The sequence below is a fragment of the Strix aluco genome, chromosome 12, assembly GCF_031877795.1.
Source record: "Strix aluco isolate bStrAlu1 chromosome 12, bStrAlu1.hap1, whole genome shotgun sequence".
NCBI lineage: Eukaryota > Metazoa > Chordata > Aves > Strigiformes > Strigidae > Strix > Strix aluco.
Window position 1 is genome coordinate 21,777,159 of NC_133942.1, and position 24,443 is coordinate 21,801,601.

The 24,443-nt window shown below is 38.1% G+C and overlaps 1 protein-coding gene across 1 annotated transcript in view; it reads right to left on the reverse strand.

Annotated features, from left to right (window-relative positions):
* Positions 1 to 24,443, reverse strand: part of SH3GL3 (SH3 domain containing GRB2 like 3, endophilin A3) — a 54,361-nt gene that overhangs the window by 11,907 nt on the left and 18,011 nt on the right. The window contains exons 2-5 of the mRNA XM_074837446.1: positions 4,930 to 4,998; positions 3,590 to 3,662; positions 2,300 to 2,443; positions 611 to 744 (exon numbers count right to left, since the gene is read on the reverse strand). Coding sequence (XP_074693547.1) covers positions 611 to 744; positions 2,300 to 2,443; positions 3,590 to 3,662; positions 4,930 to 4,998 — 420 coding nt within the window. The remainder of the gene's footprint in view (positions 1 to 610; positions 745 to 2,299; positions 2,444 to 3,589; positions 3,663 to 4,929; positions 4,999 to 24,443) is intronic.

A 24,443-nucleotide genomic window follows, 5' to 3' on the forward strand; every position in this document is an offset into this window, starting at 1 on the left:
TTAACTTGCTTATTACCCAAGTCTATTGGAATCAACAGACTCAGACAGAGACTGCCTGGCTTTCTTTGAATTGCACAGTGTAAGCAAAAGCACTGAAAAACTTAACTCTAAAGGTTAAAAATGTGTTCCTCAGCTTCCTTTATTTTTCATATAGTGGCATATGGCACTTCAACATTTCATGGCACTTTTCAGATCACTCTGTGATTGCCCTGAATAGCCTTTTTCAACAGTTATATTCATCCTCCATTATAAACAGCTTTAAGCTAACAGAGACGGCAAGATAGGATAATCAGTCACGGTAAATCACAGCCCACTCACATGTTCATAAGAATTAATAAAAATGTCAGTTAAAATAAAATAGCAGAAAACTAAAGAAAATAATTTTCTTCACTATCCTTCTTGTACTATATGTACAAGCAATATAAAATTGAGTAAGTTAGAAATAGCCAGGCATTGATTTTAAGCAGATTTCATCACCGTTTTGCTAGAGACACAAATGCAGTGAAATTTATTTATTTACTGTATTGCTTTCAAGAAAAAATATCTCAGGGAACTAGAGTCTGATTGACTCTGATTATTGATAAGTGAAGCTTTACCCTGGAAAACTTACCCCAATCTCTTTTAAATCTTTGTCCTGCAATAACTGTAGAGGATCAATAAAATTTTGTTTGACATTAATATCAAGCGAGTCCTTCACCTCTGCCATTTGCTTCATGCTCTCACCAGCATCCAGTAGTGCAAGGCCTATGGTAAAGAATAGGCTACTTATATCTCAATATATGCAAAACCAGAAGATTTGTCTCACAAAACAACTATTTCAAATAGGTATCTTTATATCTGCTGCAGGCCTCGGAAGAGTAAAAAAAATAATGCAAACTGTGCAATTGTTTGTCCCCTACAGAAAACTAGAACTTGTAAATTTTTGCTCCAAAGGATGCTTTTTTTTTTTTCTGAAGGGCATCAGGGAAAAAATAATACTGTTTTCCCTACTGTATTTGCATAGGTTACAAACCTCCTCCACTTAGAGAACTGCAAATGAAGCTGATTAATTTGTACAACTTCAGTGGTATTATTAAATACACAAAAGGCAAGTAACTTCCTCACATACAGCATGCTTTCTTTCCAAACCTTCTTTTGGTCAAAATTGTTGCTGATTCTTTCAGAACCACCTATTTAATATAGCTGTATACTTTATTAAGCATGTAAGTATCAGCAGGCAGAATAGTGTTTGAAATGCTCTTTCCCCTTTCCTAGTTTTATTTAGTATCCCCGTTGCTTTTGCAAAAAAACAAATACATCCAACTCACAGATGAGCTGTGCCACTTCACTCTTCACGAGGAGAATAAGTGAGCCTTTGGCTATCGGCAGGACCTTTCCCTATGCAGCACCTACTTGGACTCCAGGTCCCTAGGTCTACACAGCTGTTACTATTTCAAGACAACCACTGTGTGTAAAACTGCAGATATTACCAACAGTACATAACAAAGCCAGCCAGTTCTGTACTGGCTTCTGCACACAGTCCTAGCTCATACCACTCTCTCCTAGCCCTATTCCCCTCTCTTTCCCCAAACCAGGATTCTCCTTTTCTCACGTACTTCTCCCTCATTCTCTCAATCCCAGCCATATCAAAAAGTACCCACTGAGTAGCCCTGTGACAATGCTTCAAATTCATTCCAGTCAAGCCCACACACTATGCATGCTCAGCAAGTTTATGGCTGTGAAGTACCAGCATATCTTGAGAGGAAATAGGCCAGATTTTATTTACCAAAGAATTAGCATGGCCAAGCCAGAGTTCATTTTCAGGAAAATGAGAAAATGCGTATTTAAGATGCACTGCGCCAAAGCACAGAAATACCAGATCATTATAAAAAGAGAAAAGAGAAAAAAAAAAAAAAAAAAATTCACCCAAAGCTACTGTTCTTTTTTTTCTATGAGAAATTTTTCCCTTAGTTTACTTCTCAAATATAGGGTAACCATTTTTATTTAAAGGTTAAAAAAAATACAGTGCATCTAAGAATCACCCTAAATTATTTAGGTTTGGCAACTTAGAAACTAAAATGGTTATGGTAACATGAATCATCAGGCAGCATCAGTAATAGTGTTATCAAATCCCCCTGCAACAGAGATGGACAAATATGCAGAGGCCTCGTGTTTTGTTAATTTTATCAATCATCCCCTGACCACTGTACTTAACTTTCCCTCTTACCTGCAGTAGCTATTTACATAGGTTATGTCACTGAGTAATATTCTGCAAAGAACTTAATGCTGAAATATTCACAGAGGAGATACACAAACTCACCAAACATAGAATCATCGCCAAGCTCTCTGCCATACCGTATCATGCAGTCTCCTAGGAGTCCCTCTGTCTGGGGATAGCCTGTGGTTTTAACTTGTCCTCTGATCTTTGACATAGTGTTCAGCATTCCCAGCTTGGCTCTGTATGCTAAGAAGGACATAAAAAAAAAGTCATAAAAACACTTTTTAAACTAATATATTTAAAGCAATAAATTATTTAATAAGCAACATAATGAAGCAAGTCACTAAGCTCATCTATAGATCCATAAATTTTTTTTTGTCAGTACTTCACAGTCAGAAGTTAAAATAAGATTTCATTCAACAATATGGGTACATGAAACTGGTTTTTATTGCCAACTGAATGAGCATCATTTCTCCAGGCAGATATATAGTGGGAATGCTTGTCATCTTCTGTGGATATTCACCGATACTCACATTCCTTCAAATATTCCTGTTTGTGAACTCCTTGATTAGAAATATTGCAGAAAGCAAACGCAGAATAGATACAAGCACAGCCAAACCCAATTTCATGCACTCTCTCTCTCCCTCTCTTGCTTGTGAGAACTTTACAGAACTTCGCCCCACCCCCTTTTTTTTTTTCCATAATCATGACAGTAGAAATTTATTCTGCAGGATGGCCTGGTACATATAAATTAATTTATTGTTATCTTACATGTATCATGATAATGAATCAAGGTCGTAACAGATAAACTTTGTGACTGACTGCAAATATGAATCTTGTTTCTTAGAACACCATTTGAAAAACCTCTGTCAACTGATGATCCAAAATCCACTGAGACCTAGCAGTGTCCAGAAAATGCAAAACCTCATTCAAATACCACGTAAGCATGTAACAGCACTCTTCCCCATGGTTACATAACCATCAGTACCTCTGATGACAACAGCTTATGAGTTAAATTCAATGGCTTTTATATCTCTGCTAAAAAAATTTGGTGTTCTCTTCACTTTAGGGATCCATACCCCACTCCAGGAAAACCAGCAAAAATATGAATACATGTGTTGTACCACAGGCCCAAGCTGTCCAAGACACTTCACGCATGCACAACCTACGCATGCCCAGTAAACCAGATGCACTGTACGCTGCAAGCTGAATGCATCCCAGATCATACCACATAGAAACTTTACAGTTGTTCATTGCACACACAGGTAAAGTTCTCTAGGATGCCCAGAATCCTCACAATGATGACCTAATTAGCTTTTATTTACTGAGGATGAATTTCCAAGTAAGAAGACAACATTCAGCAAAACTCAACACCTACTGTTCCTACCCTACCTGGATTTGGCTGAAGATACTCTGTGGATTTGGAGAGAAGTTCCGTTACAGCTTTATTAGTAACATCAATTTTCTGCAAAAGAAAAGTAACACAGCAAAAAGCAAATCGATTACTACATTAAGTAGATTACTTAGATAAACTAGAAAGTTTAGAATTTTATTACACATAATATACTATTCTAGCTGATTATGAAATTTTATTTAAAGCAAATATTGTAGCTTAAAATAAATAGCCATGACATAGTTATGACAGGATTTTACCAAAAACATATTAATTGGCAGGTAGTACTGCAAAGGAGAGAAGGTTTATATAAAAATGTGGGCTTGCCTTTCCAGCCCATCAGTCTTGACTATTGCTTAGACATTCTAGACTACAACTTTCCTGCCAGCCCAACAGTTGTTACTAAGACTGCTTTTCTCCACAGGTGAAAAAGACTGAACACATCTTGGGGTCAGAGCCATTTAAAACAGTAGTTTGTACTGTCTTCCCATTTAATAGTTTCTAAAATGCTATAAAAATCACATTTCTGGTTTGTTTCCCCTTCCCTCCCTTAGGGCCTGCACATTATTTTTCTCCTTATAATGCAGAGAAAGGAAATAATTATTCTGTAGCCAAAGAAACTGAAACCTAGAAACCTGTTTAGATCATAAATTCAAACATGCATGCTGGAAAGAGAACAACTCATGCAAGACTTTTTTCCTCAATCTGCCAACAATAAAAGCTGTGACCTAGGTCTACTATGAACATTTAAAAATACACAGAAAGACAAGGCAATAACAAAAGCACACAAAAGCTGAAAAAGCAGAAATTGGCAGTAACATTGTTTAATTTGCAACAAAACCAATAAGTGGATAGCAAACATCTCCATTTCCACAACAATTCATGTAAATTTCCGAACGTGGATTTAAACTAAGAAATATAATTCTGTATCAAAATTCGACCCTAGTAGTTAGATTTTTATCGTGAATAATATCAGATGGGAAGGTTTCGTGATATTTACAAAGACTCACTAAACACTGAAGACTTCTCTCTCACACAGACAGAGGAGAAAGGCCCCTCCTGATGCTCTGCACCATTTTTGGAGGAGTTTCTCTTCAGTGTCGAGAGGTGTCAGTGGAATCTGCCTCCTCTTCTCAGACAGTCTTTGTAGAGGTCTCTTCTTCCTTGGCTGAGCTGACAAGGCTCGAGGATAAATCTGCACTTACATGTTTCTGTTTGGAAGCACAGGTGGAGTTTCCCCTCCAGGTAAATCTACAATACCATTCTAATACTTGAAACATGAAATATTTTTGATTCTGCAACATCTTAATATTGAAAAATACAACGTTAGTTTCCTTACCCTTTCCATCTCTTGAAATTCTTCATCTAACTTTGTTCCTTCTGCGCCACTTATTTTTTCACTGAACAACTGTAAAAAGATCAATTTAACAAAAAAAACTGCATGATTATTTAATTACAGAATAAATATCTCTGAGAGTCACAGGAATTCACTCCAGATTAGAAAATACGCAGCAAGCATTTGATGCAACTGTGCAAGAGAAGAGTAACCTTATTCTTGGAAGTGAAGCACTCTTTTCAAGAGAGACAAAGATACCTGATACAAATTCACAACAGGCAAACAAAAAATGCTTTCTCATGCTTAAACAGTTTGTACCCTAAAGGCACGACCTACACTGCAGACTTCAAGCACAGGGACCAGAATATGACTGCACGTAAATCCAGAGTAACCCTCTCAAGCACATCTCTCCATCCCTGTACTTCTAAGTGCCTCTGGCCTTGTATGCCATTAGGTTCAGGAATACAACTCCCATTCCTGCTGCTGGGAGTTATGTGCAGTTCTGTGGAAGGAACAGACTTGTGAAAAATGCTGCGCTGTGACCCACCCGTGTGACTGAGCATCTTTATGATGCTGAAAACAAAAATGCCATGCATCCTTCAAAAACTCAAAGCACCAGTTTTAAATAGAAGATTTCAGTATATGTTCTTAAGACGGCTGAAATGTTATCCAACTTCTGTGTAAAAATTCCAGGCTGTTAGACCTGAGTTTGGTCCTCACTGGGTAAACCATGGCTAGGAATAAGCACTCAAGCAGAATTCAGCTATCTGCTTCTTGCAGTGCATGGTACCTGCATCACGAAAAGAAAGCCAGATCCTCACCCAGTGTGAAACAGCCTTTGAAAGCATCACTCCACTATGACAGAAGTGTTTTAACATATATTCAACAAATTTTAAATATAAATTCCTGCAGAAATACTACACATTTCTCTGTTTTAATTGACTTGTACCACTGAATTTGTAACAGCGTAATGCAAAATCCAAGCCTAGCTCACTGACGTTCCCCAAACCTGCCCCCAGTAAAGCATTTTGTTCATCCTCAGCACATTCTAAAAGGGAATTCATCTCACTGAATCAAAAGGGCCTTGGAGACTTGCATAATCAGAAAATGGGTCACGGCTCTTTGTAGTGCAATGGTTCCCTCTTCTCGGTCACAGCCTGCACTGCACAGGTGTGGAGGGAGCACGCTGCCTTGCCAAAAAGCAGCGACGAGCTGACAAAGCAGAGCTGGGAGCTCAGTAGTGGCTGACCTTGCATCAACATCACAGCTACCACCAAGCCAAAAGCACAGACCTGCTTGAGGGGAAAATGTGAGTTCAAAGAGAGCCATACTGCTAATTATCTCTATTGGCTTTACAGTAGGACTCGCAGTCTTTATGTTTAATATGCCAAGCAGCCCATGTCAAGGTTATTTCTCTTCCAGAGCACTGACAGAACAAGCACAAAAGCAGATAAAACAGATGGTGAAGCCCAAGAACCAGTGAGTTCCTGTGGGTCATCAACTTGCTGCTGTAAGACATCACAGCTGAGAAGCAACCTGAGGCCACGCATGGAGGGGGACACCGCCCAGGTCTCTGCAGGTACATCTGAGGAGTCCTTCAGCACTGATGGAGAAAGATGCCTGAAAAGGCTGCAGGAAAAGCAGCTTATCAGAAACTGTGCAGCTTCTTTACACTGGCAGTTTTTGTCTCCTTTCTGTGCAATGTTAATTCCTAGAATAATCAATGCCATTTTCCACAGTCTCACACATGTTTTCCAGCAGGCAATGAACAGATCTGTGGTTTCCGGAAACCTCTCATGGTGATCCCTTTTCAAAGGCTGAGTGCAGTGGGGGAAATTATCCTTCTCAGGCTGAAGTTGCAAAATCCACATTCAGTAGCAACCCATAGCTGTCTCATTACAAATAATCCATTTATATGTTGGCAAAGAATAAATGCAATGAAGTAACACGATTGCTCAACTGTGAAAGCATAATTAGTAATAAATCACTGCCCCAAATGGCTAAAATAATGAAATATCCCACACTTAAGAGAGAATAGATCTGAAAGTTATAACAAGAAGCACAAGTAGATGCGTATAAAGTTCATATGCTAACAGTAATGCCAGAGAGAAAAAACCAACTCCACTGGCTCATTAGAAGGCTAACAAAGATAGTCTGAAAAAATGCAATTTCTCATCAGATACACTAGAAGTTGATATGTTTTCAGTAGATGTCTTAGGGCATACTCTATTTATCCATTGGCATCCCTTAGTTCTCCCTGGCTTACTGATGGCCATACATGGCCACATACACCTCCCTTGAATAATAGTCTGAAACTTAAGTTTACTGTGCTGTTGCTGGTTTTGCCAGGATTGCAGCTGCTGATCCAGGCGTTTGCACTTGGCTGGTGAGGCTGCACTCCCAGTGCCGACTGACACGTGCCTCAGCACCAGGCTGCAGCCTGCTCGCCCTCTTTGCACATCTGCTCACATGCTGCCACCCATGTTTAGTTTTGGTTTCCCTTCTGAAATGTTGCAAAACTCTTCACTGTGTTTTGAATGGATAAAATTTGATGCTACTCACAGAGGGAGAAACTATTTTCAGCAGCACTGATTCATTCCTTTCAAGGGGATCACTGGAGTTGCTGAAGCAGCAGGGAGTAAGGAAAGCATCTAAGTTAAATCCAGAAGGTCACAGAACAACTGAGACTTCCCTGCACCAGCTTTCAGAGAGACATTCTACATCTGCAATTTGCAGAGAATAACGGAGTAGTTTAATTAACAACTTGAATGATTGGATAGAGTACACTCCCTGAGAGTCTGGAAGACATCAGCTTGGGGAGCAGTTGATACACCAGATGGTGGGGCTGCTCCTCATAAGGGCCTTGACAGGCTGGAAAAAATGGGCTGACAGAAACTTCACGAAGCTCAAATACAAATGCAAAGTCCTGCACCTGCAATGGAATATCCCCATGCAACAGTACAGGCTGGAGGCCAACTGGCTACGAAACAGCTCTGCAGAGTAACACCTGTGGTACTGGTGGAAAGCAAGTTGAACATAAGTTCAACCTGCTCTAACAGGACCTGCTTCAAGTGGGAAGCTACAGCAGATGCTGTCTGAAGGGCCCTTCTAACCTACCTGACTCCAATTCTAATTCCATGTCTACAGTAACATGTGAATGCAACTCCACAGAGCCAGCCACAGGATCTGCAGACACCGTTTCATACAGACACTGAAAACAACCTAACACACACCTACATCTAGGAACAAAAGCACTGACCATAAGAAAAAGGTTGTTCACACGCTTTCCCAGTTATATGCAAACATTAATAATACTGCAATTTCTAGCTCAAGGGGACACTTCCTCTATGATATTTACTCTGAGCTCTAATTTCCTTTGAAAAAGGAAACTACCTTGGTGTTCAGAGAGATACTGTAAAGAATGATTCCTTAAAGTCTATAAGCTGTACTGTCTGTGCTCTTGACAGTAAAAATTGGTATAAAGTTCTAATGGTTATCATTACCTTTTACACCACTACAGCTTATTTCATACTGGTATAACTGGGATCAGCTTTACTATTCTCATATTTAGGAACACCAAATCTTTTGTTCTGATCATACTGAATTTAGGAGTTGTAAAACTAGCATCACCACTCTCCCAATTAAAAGTCACAGGATACCCAATTAATTATTGAAAATGGATGCACAAAGGGGACAGCTGCTGAGTTTTAGTTCTCCAACTATTTGCTGAGTATCATTTACATGCATTATATCAAGCTGTAATATGCTTTGAACTTAAATAGAAGCATGCCCAACTGTGGGGCTGTGTAATTATGTGGCAATATCTATCAGTTTTTACAAGTCAGCTAATCAAAGGCAAAACTGCTACCATCACACAAGGCATGTACTCTGTGGGAGCCTGGAATTGCTTGTACAGGAAGAACCTTTCATCTCCAAATTCGGAAGCTGGGAGCAACGGATTCAGCACCTTTTCACTAGACAGGGCCAGAGCTAGAATTTGGGGCTCTGAAAAAACCCAGTTCCTGCCATGGGGACCACCACTACCTTACTATTCCACTGTCAGGTCAGAAGGTAAAGCCATTCATTAGTCAGATTTCTGGTGGAGCTAATTAGGTTTCCTCTGGATCAAAATTTACGCCCAGAGAATAGCTGTGAAATGAGAAAGATTTCTTCCTCTCAGGTGTCTGTGCAACTCCCTCCATTACACTTGACATATTAGAGTTAGCGGGGAGAAAAAAAAAAACCTAAATAAAAACATGAAAACATTTTCCAGTCAGCCATTGCATTATCACCTCTCTAGTTATATACAGTAGCAAACTACCTTTTATTGTAAAACTTGCATGCTTTATATAACAGAAGACCTTCTTGCCTGAATAAATACTGCAGTTTGTACACAAATGTTCATTGCTTGTAACTTCTTCCTAGATCCTACTGTTCTTTTTAATATTGAAAAATTAAATATGTTGTATTACAGACAATCTAAAAGTCTCTGGTGGGTTTATGTGGAATCTTCTAGGAAGACAAATCTGGAAAAAAAACTATAGGTTTTGAAAGAAACCCCTCCAGATATTGTGATTTCTATGTAAGTTCTGTATATCCAGCTACTGTTCAAAATGCAAATTCCTATTTTGTTATACAGTCTTAAAAGATTGAGTATTTATCTGATAAGGAATTTATATTCCAAGAAATTCTCTGAGAAAACAATTTTTCTATAAGCCTAATATTGAGATTTTGTTCTCATGCTAGTTCTTTGTTACTCTAATTTCTTTGAGATATCATTTTCTTTTGATTTGTTCTGTTGTAATGGAGCATGAACACAGCACACGAACTGCCTACAGTTTAAACTAAAATCTATGGCTCCCCAAAACTCTAAACTACAAAAGCCTCAAGCTTTCATGTAATTATTCAGTACTTTTAAGTATGTTAAGATTTACCCTTCTTATTGCACAGGAATAGTACATTTCTCCATTCTCATATGGATTATAAAAACAAGCTTCAGAAAAACGCTGTCTTTTACTAATGTTTTCTACATCATACCCACCAGATTAAAGTACTCTTTCAGATTTCACTAAAGGTTACTGAACATGAGAAACTGCCAAAAATATCCCATATCAACAGAGAGCTGATACAAGTCTCAAAACAATTACCCTATTTTTTATATATCCACTGGGTATTTTATAATACATGTCAATAGGATTCTGGCCAGCCAATACTTGCACACATGCTCTGACCTTCTGTTTCACTTGTTTTGCCTTTCTTTTGCAGCAGTCATTAACTGGGATTGAACCATCACAGAGTTTTTTTGTTGTTATTTGGCTACTGTTGAAAAAACGTGGAGCTGCAGAAGTCCTTAACTGACCAGAAAAACTCCCCTGTACATAACCGGCCAAGAAATCATCAAATACTATTTAATGAATAAATGAAAAGCATTCTATTAAAGACTTAAGAGCTTTTAATGACTCTTCACCAAGTAACAGCATTTATTTTGTTCTGAAGGAGTATCTGCTGAAATTATCTGTTGAAACTTTAATGGGATGGAAAATTTTCACATTTGTCATAAATATGCACACTGTCAAACCCATGAGGCAAAACCTAGATTTTAGGAAAAATCTTTTAACAAAAAAGCCAAAGCTATGAAAATACTTTAAATTTATTTCCCTCTCTCTAAAAAGGAAGTAAGCAATCAACTGGGAAAACTAGCAGATTCATCCCAAAGTTAACACACAGAAAGCCAGGAAATAATCTAACTATATGGCTACATTTCCCACAGAAACATATAACTGGGCCAAACTGCACAAATACGTTAAGATATGTCTTTAAATATAGTACTTAGTACCAAACACTACATTCCAGTACAGTAATGCATAATAGTTATGCTTCTCTTAATAAATCTTTAAAACTTCCAGTTATTGCCCTGCAGCCACATAATTGTTTCATTTGGCATTAAATTTTATGCATTGAGGATTTAATGCAATGTGACAATACTAATAGCTTCCTGAAGAATCTTATTAAAGCCTATCATAAACAATGGGAAGAATAAGATGGCTAGAAAGATATCTTCTGGCTAAAGTAGAATTTCCTTGCAGTGTTCAACCTCCTGAGGGCAGAGAGAGATTTTCTTTTTTGTCCTTTTCCAGAACGCTCCATCAGATTAGAGAACCAAGATGCCAGCCTGTCTTTCAGATCAAAAGTAGTTTAACTTCAAATACCTGTAGTTCCCTGTTGCGTGCTTCAAAGTTTTAACTACAATGCTATGTATATTACCTGTTTTTCCTCTTTTCCAATTGCTGTTTTTCATCTAGATTGCCAATTCCCACACTCAAAAAGGTTACTACTAGTTCGTGTAGCGCAGACTACCAAGAACTTGAACCTACAAGGCAGCTTACTTAATGTCTGGCATCTTAGCACATCTTTAATAACATAAAGGAGTACACAGTGGCAGCGCCATCTGCACAGTTTGCCACTGTGACAGAAAAATATTCTTAAAAAAAAAAAAGAATTAAATATTCTGCTTTATTGACTAGGTGAGCATGCAAAATGAATGGGCAGCTTATAGACACCCCTGTGACTGACCTCTAGTGATCTGCTGAAGGTCTGAATGCTCAGAAGAAAGATGTGCCCCACCCTGAGAACTAAGATGCACCTTTTCAAACACAGCTCTAAACAAAAGGCTGAAGAAACACAGCACTTGGCCCCTAGAACAGCTGCAGAGAATACTGAAACCAACCAGGTATGAGAATGGCAGTCTCTTCAGGTCTCTCCTCTCACGTCAACAATGTCCCAAGACAAGGCCCAGAGCCATGCAGAGACAAAGTTGTCAGAGCCACTAAAAGTCAAAAATCATCTGCAAATGAAAATGGGTAATACATACCTAAAAAGAGACTTTTCTCAGGCTCCTTAAAAAAAATACAACCATGAGGGAAAGAGTCAAATTATAAAAGTGTACCAGTACTCGAAGTTGTTCTTTTAATTATATTGACACAGCTCATACTATCCTAACGCTTTGGAGAAAATCCAAACCTCTTATTTTAGAGGTTAAGCACTAAACAATGGCAAGAACTCTTTGGTTGACTCAGTACGTTGTATTTTCAAAGAAAACAAAAATATTCTTGCTCTGATATACTTGAAAGAAAAAAGATCTATTCTGCCCCCCCCCAATAAATAAGGGGTCTACTACAAAGTGCATATTTCAGTCTTGCAAATACTCTGGCTTACCTCCAGCAAATCATTTAAGTTCATACTTCAATAGGTGCTTAAGTGTTTTGTTGGATCAAGACCGGAATGCTCAGCACCTCGCAGTATCAAGCTCAAAGGGTCATCACCTTTACATGGAGTATTTTACAACTTTTTCTTCTATTAAACTGTCAGCTAATAGTAGCACGGATTTCTCCAAAGCACTTGGGGAAACAGCAAAAAATATTTCTGACAGCAACAGAGAGAACTGGGGGTTTTTGAAAAAATTAATCAAGCAGCTGAATTGGGTCCTACTGCTATTTAATCAAAATTAAGGAGTGCAAAAAGCTGCGCCCTAAACATCAGATACTCATTGCTCTCACGGCTACATGAGTGGTACAAAACATCTCTGAATTCAACACTTGTACATAGGTATTTAAGAAAGTGAAGGTTTCTCTTTTGCTAACAGTTTATGCATAATTATAAAATGTAATATAATACTTTGGAATTTATGGGAGACATTAACACCGATTAAAAATTATATTACAGATAGAAAAATTAAAACAGCATTCTGGCAGTGCCTATGGCAGAGTACATTTTTATATAAAGGTAGGGAGACAAAGAAGTGTTGCATACAATTGGGTGATTATTCCATCACAAACAGCTGAACCAGAACTCCAGAGCACCACATCCATGGCCATAGGAATTCACATCCTAGTGTTTCACCGCAGATCTCTATTCCCAGATATTTAAAGTAGAAATATCAAGTATGAACTGTAGGATGTGCCTGTACCTCAAAGGCAGCTCATGACTATGCTCACACTTTCTTGAGTAAAGAAAGGGCATGCCCTACATCTACACTTCCTTTAGGGATTTCTGATAGACCCAATAGCAAATCTTGTCCCTGCAGCCAAAAAAAAAAAAAAAAAAAACCAAAAAGAGGGGTATTTTTTAAAAATATGAAGGATTTTAAAAATATGTAGAAATGTGTTACATTTAAGGACACATTAAGATAAATATCATTAAAATCTTTCTTAAATATTTTCTAATTTTCAAAAATTCATACAACTCACAAACATGAAAAATAAAAACTGAGCCCCATTTCATTTTTAGAGTACAGATTTAGGTAGGAAATTCCATTTGCATAACAAAAAAAATCCTCAGGCCATCTAAAGGACACCATGAAACTCAAGGGCCTGTTTCTCAAGAAGCAAAACATACTTTTTCTACCAAGAGATCTCTGAATCATGCAAAGTTAAACACATGAAAGTACTGCCAGAGTGTTTATATTCATGATGAACATTCCTATCTCACTAATATTTATGAATCCTTTATTTCATTACTTGTAACTTCTCAGATAAACAGGAGCAACAAAACACAGTAGATTTTTTTTTTTTAGGAAGACATGAACTGAGATATAAAAGGCTACGCCAGATAAAAAGGAATAGAAGAGGAATATGTTTGCAATGTGACTTGCCTTGGGAAGTTGGGATCTGAGAGTGTCCCCATATGCATACTTCTCACACAGGGATGTTCTGCGAGCTGCTGGTGTAACATTAACTCACCTTCAAGCATGTCACTGTTAATGGGTCGCATGCAGATCTACATAAAGCATTATTATTAAGCCTATCTTCTAACATGGAGCAGATATTTCACAGCCGAGCGTGACCCAAAGTGTAGAGAAGTCTAGCCAGGCAATCAGCTGATACCACTACAGTCAACTCTACAGCTGCCAGTTTCAACAAGAATGGACCCAGTCCATCAAAATTCCCCATATGCTCATAAAGAAAAAAAATACCCATTCACATCATGGAACGTAAGGTCTGCAACTACCATGCTGAATCAATGAACAGCCACAGCTGTTGAGCTGCAACAGCACAATTCTGGCAAAGATTCAGAAGTGGCAGCTTAGTTTTATTTAGAAAGGAAGCTCAAATAGTGCAAGCCATGTATTCTGGGATCAAGAAAGCCCTTACAAGCACTGGTACATAGAGGAACATTTGAGGAATGCCAGAACTCCCTGGCGATGTAGGAGTTTCAGCACGCAATCTAGACACACCTCACAGAGAAAATCCAAGATGCCTGTCTTTCAGCAAAAGATCTCACCAACTGATCAACTGGAGGATCTGCTTTCAAACTAATGGTGTTAGAGACTCATAACTATGAAGACAAGAATTTCCACTGATTTCAATTCTTTTATGTACAGTTCTTCTGTACCACTTAGTGTAGTCTCTCCTAACTTCAACCAATTTGTATGAATAAGGACTGCTGAAGTCACCTAGGTACATGTCAAAATGTATTCAATCAGTCTAACAGCCTTTGCTTGGGAAACCACATTGAAGAAAGGGGAAAAGGCACAAAACCCAAGGACATGACATAAACGAGGTTACTGGATGACAAGTGCTGCCTTTTCTTCAGGAAGGACTTATGTAATCAAAAAAATATGGAAGGAAAAAACATATTAAGAGTGCGATTACTTGAACAACCTATATAATTGTGCATAGTCTAAACAAAAGATTCTGCCACTTGGGAGTATTATCACAGCAAAAATTTTTCAAAAAAGAAGGGCATGCCACTTTGACAAAGCTAAAGAGTGCTTTACATAAAGATCTGCCATACAATGTATATGATGTGGGTGTTTGACCATTTCTGTAAGTTCCTAGAATCCTTGCAATTCTTTCTGATGACATAACTCTGGGATGCATGAAATATTTTTTGATTCCTGTTCTTTCAAGAAAGGAAAAAAAAAAAAAAAGGAAACAGACACAAGTATATCCACAGTCTTGACAGACCTGTAAGATTCTGTGTGTGTGCTTTAGAAACTCATCATCTCTAAAGTAAGTAGCAAATGATGTAGTAATGCCTCGTGCTCTAAGAAAAGATCTACAACTGATAAGGTAAAATGAAGTGTCTGATATTAAACAATTAAGTCATTTGTAAAAACAGGACAATGTGCCAGTCACGGTCCTGCAGTTCATGAGTCAACAATAACATCCAGTGAAACATTATTTATGACTCAATTTGTTATTTGCTGTATCGGGGGGCGGGGGGGACGACGGGAATCAATCTCCTTTCTTTGACAGCAATACTCAGAACTTACACCGTTTGATTCCTATGCTCTTCTAATGTATTTCTCACATGTAATATTTTGCCAGAACTTAGGGTTTGGTTATGTTTTTTTATTAATTTAGTAACTAAAACATCAGACATTACATTATAGCTCTGATACTCCTTAAAGTTGTGCTGCAAGAAGTCTGGGCCATAAAGTGAATTCTAAGTAGTGTTAGGAATGTTGGGCACTTGCTGTTACTCGGTCAACACTCAAAATCCTGTACCCAGCTGATCCAGTCAGTACACAATTGGACAGCCTTTTAAATTAACCTTACGAAAAAAATCCAGCCAAAGTATGTGTAAATATAGACTGTGTAATCTAGGCTTATAAAGAAGTCTGCACATTGAGAAGGGTGCTCTCTGTTCCTCTAAGAAAGCATGCTCTTTTACAGTTCTTATCACAGAACATTTTATCTTCACTATGCAATGGACAGTTTGACACTTTCTGTAACACTGCAAAGGTCTCAAGTCTCTCATTAAAAGAAAGCCCGTGCTACTTGTGCTGATGATATTGCTTGTTCACAGGTCTGGATTCCAGACTTTCTGCTCTCAGCAAGAGCTACTACTTAGCCACTGCTATAGCTTTTGATGCTAGAGGAAAAATGGAGAATGAACTGGTACAGGTTGAACCACACATTCAAGATCCTAATATGCCACTAATTGGGAGGGGTGGATCTGAAAGCCTAAATCCTTGACTGAATTTGGGTTAAGCTGACTTGTCCTTGGCCACACGGTAAACAAGTAGTAACTGAAAGTAGAATTCCAGAGTCCCAGATCTTCACTCTTTGCCCTGAAGAATGCTGTCTTATGTAAAATATTCTATATGTATTTCTGAACAGGGAAGGCAAGAGAAAGTTATGTTTACAGAATGCAAATTGAGTTGTCAAGTGCTGCACAATCATTAAACTTTATTATAAGAATGCAATTCTAGATTTTGTCAGAGAGCAAAATTAAAAAATGAGTGTACAATCTGTGCAAGAAAGGTATTTTTGTTGTAGATGGTCCATTAGAAAAGTGAAATGAAAAGTGTTCATACCTGTTTTCCATGTTCGAACTGATATGACTAATGTTTCAAATTTTCAAAATTTGAGTGATAACTCTTTTAATGTCTGCAAAATTATGTTGGTTTCCTGCTGATCTATACAGTCATGGATTGTTCTAGTTCCTTCAACCTTACAAAAGAGAAAATACTAACAAAAATCTGCATTTGGTCCAAATATGCAATCATTTGGTTAGCAAAGTTGAACAGTTTGCTCAAGATTATATGAGACACTTTTGACCCCAATCGGGAATTGAATAAACGCTGTGCTGTCCAGCTGAACACCTCTGTCTCAAAACCAAGCTTCAGAAAACGTTCTATGAAAGCTATCTGAAATTATACACAAAGCAAGGAACATGTGATTGCTCATTTTACACTAACATAAGTTTAGCTGGATTCACTTAAAAAAAAAATAGATCCTGGACTAACTGAATAAATTCTGCTAAAACTAACATTAAAGAAAACAACGGGGTACTACAATACCCAGTTGCAGTCCTGATTCAGCAGAAATAGCTTTCAACAGGAGTATTATTAACGAAGTTGAGAACTTTCATAAGGATCATAAATCACATCACATACAGTTACAGTGAGGCAACAGTTCAAAATACACCAGTAACCAAAATGTTAAATCCTAATTATGCAAGTAAGTATAAAAGACTTGCCCTCTTGTGCTGATTGGGAGATTAACGGACAACTAGAAGAAACAAAAGGGCAATATTTTACAAAATATTCCCTACTTCAGCCACTTTTGCACTTTTTTCCAGTCACTTCTAGCTTTTTTTTTTTTTTCTTCTTTCTCAAATGTAAATCTGTCAGAGCTCAGCTACAAAACCATGCTAAATTGGAATTAGCAAAACTGATGTCTTAACAATAAATATGACACATATCATCACACCATTAAACCTGCTGATACATGTCAAAGGATACCCTTTTCCATGCAAGTCAGAAGGTACAAGGAATAACAAGTTTCCCCTTTGCCTCACAAATACAAGCAAGTGAGGGAAAACAAGAATAAAACAAAAAAATACAGGAAAGGAAGATGCAAACAGAACAGTATTTGCGAAGTAACTCAGTGGCTCAGCAAACTGGGATGGAATGCTATTCCTATTAAATTGAATATGCTTGTGCTTCAAAAGAATAGAATTAATCAATCAACAGCTTTTATATGCATGCACATGCACGTACACACACACATCCCCCACCTCCCCATATTCCCCCAAGAACCCCAAGAGGTATTAGAGACCTGGATGCTTTTGAAAACCCCATCAAGTGCTTATCTAAATCTCTAGGCATGTAAATACTTCTTAAGAGTCTAGCCCAAGAGACTCATCAGAGAAGCACACAGGACTCAACACTGCCAAAATACAAGCTCTGTTTAATTTCAGATTCTAGTCATAAACAGCTGACAGCAGCTAAACTAACTACTCCAACATTATTATTACTTAATGCCTTCTTTTCAAGCAATATTTTGTCCTTGTGTTTCTTCTAGCACAGCACAGCAAAAGCTTCTCTTGTTTACATTCATAAATAATGACTCGATAGGTGGTGGGTATTTCCTTAAACAATCTATGCATCCACAGTGTAGAACCATCAGTACACCTTAGGACATACATACATTTTAGACCATCTTCTGTGTATGGTCTACAATTATCACATAAGAAACACTTCAAAAATTACCAATATTTAAACTACTGGTTGACTACAGAGTTACCTGTGCATGTCTGGACCCAACTACCATGTACATATAAAGATCCATAGCACTGTGGCCTAATACATTTCAAATGGCATTAAAAATTCTGACAATCAGCAAATACTTTTCCACAAAAATAAGCTAAGTGTTTAAAAATTACACAAAAAAGTTGAATACTCTAGAAAGAAGGCAGACTTGCACAACAAAACTCTGATCAATGGCTCCTGGCTTGGAATCACTCTGACAGTGCAAACGAACAGATACACTTTTGAAAAGAAGCACTGCATGATTATTTGTAAAGCAATGGCAGTCCTACCTACCCAAAAAGCACATGTAATAATATGAAATTATAAACAGAATTCGTGTTTTCTACATCATTCTTTTTCTGCAGTGGATTTAGTAATTTCTCCCAGGAGTCCCCTACCCCCCCCTTCCTTTTTTACCTCTTAAATCCCAGTCCCTTGTGCTAGTAAAATCAGCTCAAGTTGGCACTTGCCTCACCTGTATCACTAGTGCCAAAGTTTGCAAGAATTAAGTTTTAAAGGAAACCATGACAGAAATTACTACTTTTGAAAGGGTAGCACACTTAATGCTTCATTAATAATTTCATTGGAAACCATATTTAGAACATTAGCAGTTTAAATTTACATATTTCATTTGTGAACCTGTGGGAATTTAGATCTACTTTCAGCAGGGGTTTGCTGCAAAACACAGTTCTGATACTGGAAAAGAGGTGCAGGAATGAAACATGTCCCTGGCAAGAAGGGATGCAGCAATTCAGTGTATTCCCTCTGCAGCCACTGCCAGCTGGGTTCCCAGAGCCAGAGTGACAATTAAAAGCTTGCTGAAGTTCTCGGTGCAAGGCTGAAGTATAAACACTGCTTGCCTTCCTAGGAAAGAGACAGCAAAATTGATGCTTCTCCATACCATCAAGGTTAAATCAATGCCACAAGTTCAAATACCAGGGACAAAGTCTGGTCTTTGTAGAGTATCATCGTCTTCACGAAACTGAGAAATAAAGGAGTTTGGCTCAGTGTTCTAACTGAAACAAGAATCAGGGAAGGGGAAAGCAAGAAAATCACTTTACCACTGGACAACTAATGCATTACATACAGTCTGTGCCAGGGGCAGTCAGGTCTATTAAGGCACTAAACTCCTGCGTCAGGTCTTCCTGGCAGTCCTATTGCTTACCTCACATTACAGTACAGAAGTGCAGAGCTGTCACTTTCTCCCATCTCTTGAGTATTTTACTAAGCTTTGTAAATTTTTCTCTCTCACACAAGCATTAGGCCAGCCATGCATCCCAAAACACGTTTCCTCCTCATGCACTAATCACTGGTACCTCTGAGCTTCTTTTCAATTCAGTTGGTTCAATTTAGTCTCTTTTCACTACCACTGCTTCTATTTAGTTTGTTTTTCTCTCAGTTGCCTCATGCCTCCTGATCATTTATCTCTCTTTGCCTTATGTTTCTTTCTGGTTTATTTTCTTCTGACACACACTTCTCTCCATCTATGCTGTATGTAAGACGCTGCTCAAAACCTGAGCAAATCACACACACATATAAGAAGAAAAAAAAAAAAAAAAAAGGAAAGGAAAAAAAAAGAGCAGCAGTATTTGAGCTGGCAGGCTCCAGCAGCTGCCAGCAAATAGCTCTGAGCTCCTCAGAGGGAGAGAAAAGAGGGGCAATTTCTTCCATTTGCTTCCAAACTTCCCTCTTAATTTTCTTCCATGAATAGCTCTTCAAATAGGTGGTTTCATGAAACAGATTCCAGGATATTGTGGTTTCAGATTTAAATCCATCTAGAGTCCATTACATTGATGCTAAAGCACCCCTCACACACAAAATATTGAGACTGCTGAACCATGGAAATTTCAAAAGAAAAAAGGTTTTTCTACTAAAGTCAGTGGGACAGGGATGGAATAAAGAAGCAGTGGTATGAAATATAAATGCTGGCTCTGATCACAGCAAGGCATTTGGGCTTATTACCATACATTTATCATCTCTATCTTCTATTGTGCAAAAATAAAATTATCAGCATAGCTAAGGCCAAACTACCGATCACAGCACTGAAGAAATACACCCTGCTACACAACTTGAGGCTTCAGATGTCAGATAAAAGCAGTTCTCCAGTGTGCAAGTCTAGATGTGAGGTAGAGTACTTCATTGCAGCTTCAGACCAAGACTCAAAACCAAGCCTAAACAAACAAAGCTGGTTTTCCTCCTTCTAGAGAAATGAGGAAAGTCTACTCACTGCCTCTGCATAGGGTCTATGTTTTTGTACAGTTTATATTTTCCATCAACCTTCCAAAAACAACTAGATGTTAAAGTGCAGCAAGGTATGGTTTTACTTCTAACTGGTTCTGTTTTGGGATGCACAGTGACTCACTGTGAACTGAAACCAAACCAAGTATTGTTCAGCTACAGGAGTCTATAAGCAAAACAGGTCAATTACTATTTCTAAACTTCTTTTAAATTTCCTCTTTCTGGATCTTCTTCCTACACAGTGTATTGCCACTGCAAATCTAGCAATACCAATTCCTGTGGCTGCAGACAGGCCACAGTCAGTAGCACTAATGAAGGTGATACAGAAAATGCAGGCAGGGAAGTGCCTTGCTGTTATGCTATCACTATTATATGGTTTCTAGTATTTCTTAATTGTATCTTGTTTGGGACAGCAGATTGCCCATTGTCCATTTCTTCCTTAGCGATACGCTCAAGTTTAGTCAGACAAATGCCTTTGTAACTTGTGAAATTCTGCACATTCTACAACAACATCTTTGCCATAGAAAATATTGCTCTTAGTATAATTTCCCTAAGATACTGTAACTAGAGATGAACTGAACTAACTCTTCAGAACCTATTATTACAGACCATGTGGATATCAGTTCACATCTGCACACACAAATGCATGGGAATGAAAAATAAGTCCTGGATAGGTTATTCATTTGCTAAGTGGTGAAAATAGTAATTTAACTACTATCTCAACTAGCCTGGAGGGAAGGGCTTGATTCCATTTAAAAGAAAAGTAACAGCTAAAGGAAGTGTCATTATTTAAATTGTTTTATACGTTTTTTTCCTATTATTAGGGAATGATCTCCTGAAGAGATTTAAAAGTGCAATAGGGAGTAGACAGGAAAAGAAGTCTTTTCTTCAAGTGTGTTTATTTTCTGCATTTGACAGCACCTTCAAGTAGTCCAACAGTTTTCCCACAAGCATGATGCAAATGTTCCATTGCTAACCCGAATATAAACAGAGAGTTTATGGTCTGCTTTCTTTTTTAAATTAAACGAATGTACATAAATCAAAGGAACCTGAGGAATCTGTAATACAGAGATTTTGTAATACCTTGTTTATATTTATGTGTAGTGACACAAACTAAACTGATTTAGTTTGCATACTTCATTGATTTAAGTCTATTTATAATGTGAGTTCACCCTGTTTGAGTTAGTCAACTGAAGTTCAAACAGCAGAGAAGATAAAGTAACTCTGCTTTTATCTCTAAGCTCTCTCCCACCTTGGAAATTGATATAGATTGGTATAGCCTTGTCAAACTGAAATAAGGGCACCCACTGACATAATGCCACATCCATTAGACAGGTTAGCTCTAGACATTTGTTTGACAGTTTGCAAATTGTGTATTTACTTAAGTCACTAGTTTCATTTCTTAAGATTTAGTCACACAGTGAGAGCCAGATATGCTTTGCATTGAGGAATAAAGTTTCTTTACCATTTAAAGACAAACTGATTGCTCATGAAAGGAAAGCCTATTGACAGGACCATCGCCACGTTTCTCATCCAGATAATTCTATGAATGGGTGCCTCACAGAGTTGTTCCAGATGCATTTGTGCCCCCTCTGGCCTTGTCATCAGTATATACTGGTCCTATGAAACAATTCATAATTAAATCACTTAAAGATCAAATTTACCAGAAAAAGGTCTAATCATGATGTTGTTTCAATGTTAAGCCCAACTCAGAGGGCCAAAGAACTGTCCAGCTATGATTCCATTTTGCTGCATAAAGGTCAAGAAAAAAAAAAACACTCCCACAGCTACAAGCAGTGGCTTGATAAATTGTTCAGAGAATTTATACTTAAGGCAGGAAATGAAACATTTTAGAATGACTAGTTACTTTGTGCATCTACAGATGATGATAATTCATCCAGCCTTCCATCCTAAATATTCTCTATCACAAGCCAGCCCCCTCCCCCCCCTCCTTTCCCCCCCCCCGCTAGTCTCTGTTTTCTGTTCCCAGAAAGAGCTGCATATACTTTGGTTCATTTCAGTACTCTGCTCAGGAATCATTTATTGGTACACTCTCACGTTCTTTTATCAAAGTACAAGACTGGTTTATCCTGTTAATTTATACAGTCTCTAACTCAAGGTTGAACGAATGAAGAGTCCTAGGACAGAAATACTGTAGCGAACATGCTAGAGAAGATCATGTACTTGATGTTATTTTGAGAAACAGATAACACTGAAAGGAGATGGGGGAAAACAGCTATAAAGAGATACCTTTGCTTTCAAGGAGATTTGCAATAAACCTTTGCTTGAAAAGCTACTTTCTATCAGCTTTACTTTCTATCACAAAGATATGCACTGTATATGACTCTCCATTTCATTAAATTTGACCTTCTGCCTTTAAATTGTAAAAGCACTTTCCCACAGATGCATGGACACTTGAACTTAAGAACACAACAGATAAGTGTCACCAGTTATATTAACTGTGAACAGCTACTTCCCAAATGGCTTATAAAGTACCACAATGCCAGGTTCAGAAAATGCTATACACCGTGTGTTCTAAATCATCTGCAAGAGTGAAGGTCTCTGATTAGAAGTCTCTCACTTAGACAAAATGTCATCAGTGTGTATTAAATCCTTCAACTTTTAAAAGGGACTTGAGTCTCCTCCTGCCTTCAGATCTGTCAGCAGCAAAACACTTTTTGGTTTAAGCTCTGGGCGAGACCCTGAAGCTCTACAAGGTAAGATTACTAGACAAATACATGAGCTAGAAGCGTACAGAACGTTTAATGTTATTCTAGCAGGAAATGTTTAAAGGAATGTATTCCACAATTTCTAAACCTAAAAGGCTAAGTCCTTTCTCTTATAATGCATACAGTACTTGTTTAAGATAATTTTCTTTACTAAGCTTCTTTGACAGAAAAAATTAAGCAATCAGTAACCATATGCAGATAATTTTGGCAAGACCCTCAACTATAGTTGTAAAAGTGCCATCTTTTATTTCTTTCCTATAACAAATAGCAGCTTTCTCAGCTTCCTAATTACACGCATTCTTTATTCTTTTTAACCACTAGCACAGAGCTTAAAGACTAGCCACTGAATAACATGAAAAGAAATCTGTGTTGTACATTTAAAGGAAAAAAGAGCAGCTGTCACAAAGCAGAAGCTTGATTCCAGCCACAGAGAGCTAGCACAACATCTCAACTTCAGAGAAACCTGGTGTTTGCTATTCTAAGCCATTCTGGCCAAAGGAGTTGAACTGCAATAAAGAACAATCCAAACACAATTCTTCCCCACTGCTCCCCCACAGTCTCTCACAAATGAGACCACTCAATGATTAATGGAGCTTGTTATTAACTCACCCTGACAATCTGCTGTAGTAATACCGTTATCTTGAAGACAGACCTATCCTGAAGATGGACCTTTGGGTCCTATAGGTTCTTAAACCAGCTGAACTTGGGCATAGCCACTGTTTCTAGTGCTACAACTCTGAGACACATTGTGATCTGAAGTCTTTCTTTTGGACATGGTGATCCACCATCTCAAACACATTAAACCTGAAATGCGTATCAGACTTGACATCCTTCCCAGGTACCTAGATAGACTCTCTCAGTGCACCCCACTAACACTGCAGTTTTCACATTAACCGTTTGACCACACCAATGGGATGAAAACGCAAAAGACGCAGGCTTCACACAGGCATTTCTAAACCACACTGCTTTTAATTCTTAATGCCCTTGGCAGCTACTGAACTTTGGAGGCAGCAAAACCACTGAGAAGTACATTCCAGAAACTGAGTCCATCCCATTGCAAACTCATAGTTTTTCAAGATTTCTACGTGCCTCCTACTCCTCCTTACCAATAAATCCAACTTACGTGTGGCAAAATCCACAGCCCCCTTTCAGAGAGCAAAATCCTATTCCTAAATAAAGCCTTCATCTCCATGCCACTGTACAAATCACAAAGCTCCAGTAACTATCACTCATACTTTCTCCAAACTTGTTCCAGATCTCTGCACAGATTGGTTTCAGACTGCCCTTTGATGACTTCTAGCTATGGTCCTTCCAAGTAGCACTAAATGACCTTTCCTACTCATTCCAACTGTTCCAACAGAACATAAGCAATCGTTCTGGACAAGCCCAAATAAATACAGCTCTGAGGGCAGTATTTCTACATATTGCAAAATAGCCATTCCAGGTTGACAACCATACTTGTCTTCAATCACATCTAAAAAAGCAGTGAAACAGTAAGATACCGAACCCAT